The sequence below is a fragment of the Hyposmocoma kahamanoa genome, unplaced genomic scaffold (genome assembly GCF_003589595.1).
Source record: "Hyposmocoma kahamanoa isolate Upper Pololo Valley unplaced genomic scaffold, ASM358959v1 227, whole genome shotgun sequence".
Taxonomy (NCBI): domain Eukaryota; kingdom Metazoa; phylum Arthropoda; class Insecta; order Lepidoptera; family Cosmopterigidae; genus Hyposmocoma; species Hyposmocoma kahamanoa.
The window spans coordinates 366,385-371,503 of record NW_020653746.1 but is presented as its reverse complement, the minus strand read 5'-3'; the positions used below and the strand labels follow the sequence as shown (position 1 = coordinate 371,503).

The window sequence follows — 5,119 nt, the reverse complement described above, 5'->3', positions numbered from 1 at the left end:
TTTTTTCGTGGTTTTTGTATTAGACCCGTCGTCCATTTATTTGTAAAGCAATGATTTTCTCACATTATGTTTCGAATTGAACAATACTTTTATTAATTTATACATAAATACCACATCACAGTGTTTATTTATATCATTAGAAATTCATATTTACAGTATTCATAAAGTACTACAATCACACGCGTGCTGTTTTTTAAAACATGAAAAATAATTTGTTTTTTTTTCAACTTACATCACTAGTTGTAGATAAACTAAGGCCGATAACGCCTTTGAGATATTTTTTTTATAATATCAAGTGACGGGACGAACAAGTCGTGCGCCTGATGGTAAGATACACGCCTGCCCATAACAGTTGCAATGTCACTCAGAGCTTTATATCGCAAAGATCTGAGGGTACTGCCACTACGCCCATCACATAGGTTGACAAGTCTCATGTGCCTGTAATTACACCGGAACACAGTAATGCTGACATTACTGCTTGGCGGCAGAAATAGGTAAGGTGACAGTAATTCCCTGGACGAAATCTTTTACAAGGAACCCTACTGCTACTAGAAATATTCGCTTATTATTACCAATGTCAAGTGTCAAAACCCTCTTTCTAACAAGTGGTGGTTTGCAGTTATTATATACAGAAAAAGAAAAAGATAAACACCTGTATGCGAGGCTTCTGCTAACAGATCATGATCGCTGTCCTTAGCCACCAGTCCTGGCGGCGTATCTTCGGCTGCAACCGCTACCAGCACGGCCAGCACACACCATGCTGCTACGCACTGGAAAGAAATAATAAAATTGTTTATTCTCTGAGCGGCTTTTGTTTATTTAAAAGCTTAAATACTAGAAAACTAGAAACTAGAAACCTAGAAACCTAGAAACTGAACTAGGATTCAGTTATATGAAAAAAATTGGGTTCCCGCGGCAAGGAGCCCAAGATGCTGGTAGCGTTCCCACTTTTTATATCGATAAATTTGTCGATATAAGTTTTATCGACAGATTGTGAAAGAAGTGTGTAATATTTTGTCAAAAATGTCTGAATTGTGGATGTTACGACGTTCTAATTATTGCCTTCTTCATTCTTATTATGACAACTGCTAGTATCGAAATACATTTTTATTCCTATCCATTTGAATAAGAACATTCAGATTTGTGTATCTATATTGAATTAAAATGAAAATACTTAAAAATATATATCTCCTTTTTGTATTTTTAAACATAGTTCTAAATGTAGTGTATCAACATCGGTAAGCTCACGTATTCTACGGACTGCGTATGCAGCAGAGCTTAATCTGCTAGCTAAGGAAGATATATGTGGAAACCATTGAAGTTACTATCTAAGGTCACTCCCAAAAAGACAGCTTTATTAACAAGGTCTAACTTTTCTCCATTTATTTCTATGATTGGATTAGTCGACTTTACATTAGGTAATTCAAATTGAACATACTTTGTCCGCTTGGTAATGAGCAATAAATTGTTAGCATTAAACCAATAAACTACCTTTGAGAGGGTGTCGTTAATATTGTCATAGTTAACGTCATGTCTGTCTGTTTTAAAAATCTAGGATATGTCGTCAGCAAACAATACTATTTCGCAAAGGTTCTTAACAAAGAATGGTAGATCATTAATATAAACGAGAAATAAGAAAGGTCCAAGTATTGAGCCCTTCGGAACACCCATTTTTACCGGAGAACCCAAAGAAGTCACTTCATTTATGTCTACTTTCTGAATTCTACCGTTAAGATATGACGAGACAAGTTCCAACGCCTAGCCACTTACTCCGTAATATTCTAGCTTCCTAACAAGAGTAATATGGTCCACACAATCTAATGCTTTTGAGAGGTCACAGAAAACCCCAACAGCGCTCTGGGACCTTTCCCAAGCATCAAATATATGTTTTAGTAGCACTACCCCCATATTGTTCAATATGTGATTCCTACCGAAATAAGACAGTAATTGACTCAAAACAGCTTAAAAAGAGTGATTATTGAGGAGATGGTAAAAATTTGAGTGCGTTACTTTAAGAATAGGTAAAAGCCAGTGGATAAATATGATGGAAATGTGATGTGCAATGCAAAATTTGTATATACGATGCGTTTTTTGCATTTCAGTTACTCTGTGCTTTAAGATACGAGTTTCAGAAGGCAAGGCGACGAATATGGTGTTGTGTTTGAGTGGATCATACTGTTTTTAGGGTGGCTCTTAAATTGATTTAGGTGGGCCCATTGACTTACAAATAAATGGACGACGGGTCTAATACAAAAAACCACGAAAAAAATGTCCCAAGTCAACCTATTCGAAATTTAAATTGTAATGTCATCGCAGTATCGCGCTGTCAGTAGAACAAATGAAGACTAAAGCGGAGTGTCGCGCTCTGTATACGATTTTAGCGCCTTACAAGTGCGGACACTTTTTAGCGCGGACCCGACGTCCATGTAATTGTAAGTCAATGGGTGGGCCATACATTTTTTTATGATACCTAGTGACAGATGACGGAACAAAAAGTCGTGCGTACGAACGAAAAAGTTTTAAAACACAAAGATCTAAGGGGCATTGTCACTGCACCCGTCATCCTGAGACATAAGTTGACAAGTCCCATGTGCCTGTAATTTCACCAGCAGCCTTACCTTTCAAAACCGGAATACAGTAATACTGACATTACTGCTTGGCGGCAGAAATAGGTAAGGTAGCAGTACTTCCCTGGACGAACTCTTTCACAAGGAGCTACTGCTACTGAATGTTTCGGGAAATTGTTCTTTGGTGGTTTGAAAGGTGATCCATATATTGTTGTTTGCGTGGATAGTACCTTGCTTGGGTGGCCCGTAAGTTCCACCCTTTGGTTGGCACGTAAGTAAGTAAGCTTAGAAAACAATTTCTTTCAAGTTAAACTGTGTTGTAAAAATCCGTCATCTGTATGTACCACGTCACTATTTTGGTATTTAAATGTAAGTATTTTCAACCTATTGCATTCCATGATGAATGATGTTTGTTCTATTACCGAGAGGTCATCAGACTATGCGAACGTCGTTCACTTGGTTACCCGATGAATAAACTTCCTACGGAACCTTTTACTTCCCACCAAAGTGAGAAAAAACCATGAGAACATTAATAATTGGATTAATAGAACCATTTGTCTTGTGTGGCGTAACGTAATACAATGGGAGAAAAAATGTAGGCGCTTGAACTAAAGTTCTTTTACAAGATTGTAGTGATGGTACACCGCGTTAATAACTCGCTCGAACGGCTAAACAAACTTATAAATTTAGTGTTTTTTTATATGTGCCTGAAATTTCACCAGCTTCAAAACCGGAACACAGTAATGCTGACGTTACTGCTTGGCGGCAGAAATAGGTAAGGTGGCAGTACTTCCCTCGACGAGCTCCTTCACAAGGAGCTCTATTGCGACTGATTTTGATGATTCCTTTTTTTGTTGAAATGAACATACCTGAATATTGGTCCCATTTAAATCTAAAGAAGATATACCACCTCTAAGGGTGGCAAACTGGTAACAGATTTGAATAAAACTTGGCAAATAGATGTAGTAATTTCAAGAACCATTGAGATCAGCTTTTTTAAAGTTGTAATTATTATTTATGATAATCAAGTGACGGGACGAACAAGTCATGCGCCTGGTGGTAAGCGACACGCCTGTCCATAACAATTGCAGTGCCACTCGGAGCTTTAAATTGCAAAAATCTGAGTTATATTGCCACTGCGCACTGTCACTTTAAGACATTAGTTGACAAGTCTCTTAAAAGTGCATGAAAAAAACATTCAAAGCATTTTTAATTGACTTCAAAACACTTCGAAACATGTTCTCAATTTGAATGATTTTTTTTTGTGTGTGTGTTACACGACATTTGTGAACCGATGTCCATAATTCTTTTTTTTTTTTTGGTAAGGGGGTAATTTAGTAGTAGGTAATGTAAATATGAGGAAAATATTTAATTTCTAAGGGGCCACTTTAAATTAGGGGACGAACCCGGTTTATTGTATATCGCCCACTTTCCGATTTCGATTAAACTTGGCAAATACTTATGTAATTCCACAAACTTCTGAGATCAGGTTTTTTTTTCTAAAAAAAGTTATAATTAAAATTTTCTGTGTATCTATCGATAACCTCCCATCACTATTTATCTAGATCGAGCTTTCCACCGATATGTGTTATCGAAAGTGTTCACCATTAATTATTTGTGCGGTGACCCGAGGAGAACACATTAAAGTGAATAGGGCGTTTAAAAAATAACTCACTTTTTACTTATCAGCATTTAAACTGTGTCCTTTTATTTTTTTTTTTTTCCATCGTTTAATCTAGAACGACGATGGCACGATGGTGGCTACTGGCAAATTAGGGGATGACTCCGGTTTATCGGACTCCACCCACTTGCCGTTAATCGATTTCAACAAAACCTGGCAAGTAGATGTATTTCCACCAACTTTTGAGGTTGTTTTTTTTTCTAAAAAAAATTATAATTATTTTAATTTCGATTTCTTTAAATCACAAAGATCTGAGGGGCACTACCACTGCGTCTGACACCCTAAGACATAAATTGACAAGTCCCATGTGCCTGTAATTTCACCAGCACCGTTAACCCTTAAAAACCGAAATACAGTAATGCTGACACATTGACTTACAAATAAATGGACGACGGGTCTAATACAAAAACCACGCAAAAAATGTCCCAAGTCAACCTATTCGAAATTTAAATTGTTATGTCATCGCAGTATCGCGCTGTCCGTAGAACAAATGAAGACTAAAGCGGAGTGTCGCGCTCTGTATACGATTTTAGCGCCTTACAAGTGCGGACACTTTTTAGCGCGGACCCGACGTCCATATAATTGTAAGTCAATGTGCTGACATTACTGTTTGGCGGCAGAGTTAGATAAGGTGGCAGTACTACCCTGAACGAACTTCACAAGGAGCTCTATTGCTACTAAACTTGCGTAACATAGGTACACACAAAAAATACAGTAGAATTAATTAAATTTTTATTGAATTGAAATTCAATTATTTTTTGTGAAATTACTCCACTCCACTAGTTTGTTATAATTATTAATACAAAGATTTTAATAGAAGAAATTTTTTTCTCATAGATGGCGCTACGACTAAAAAGTCGTTGAAAAACCA

At 36.9% G+C, this 5,119-nt stretch overlaps 1 protein-coding gene across 1 annotated transcript in view; it reads right to left on the bottom strand.

Moving 5' to 3' along the window:
- LOC113228346 overlaps positions 1-1,908 on the bottom strand; it is a 10,444-nt gene extending 8,536 nt beyond the window's left edge. The window contains exons 1-2 of the mRNA XM_026461611.1: positions 1,771-1,908; positions 653-770 (exon numbers count right to left, since the gene is read on the bottom strand). Coding sequence (XP_026317396.1) covers positions 653-770; positions 1,771-1,908 — 256 coding nt within the window. The remainder of the gene's footprint in view (positions 1-652; positions 771-1,770) is intronic.
- Between the last annotated feature and the right edge of the window lie 3,211 nt (positions 1,909-5,119).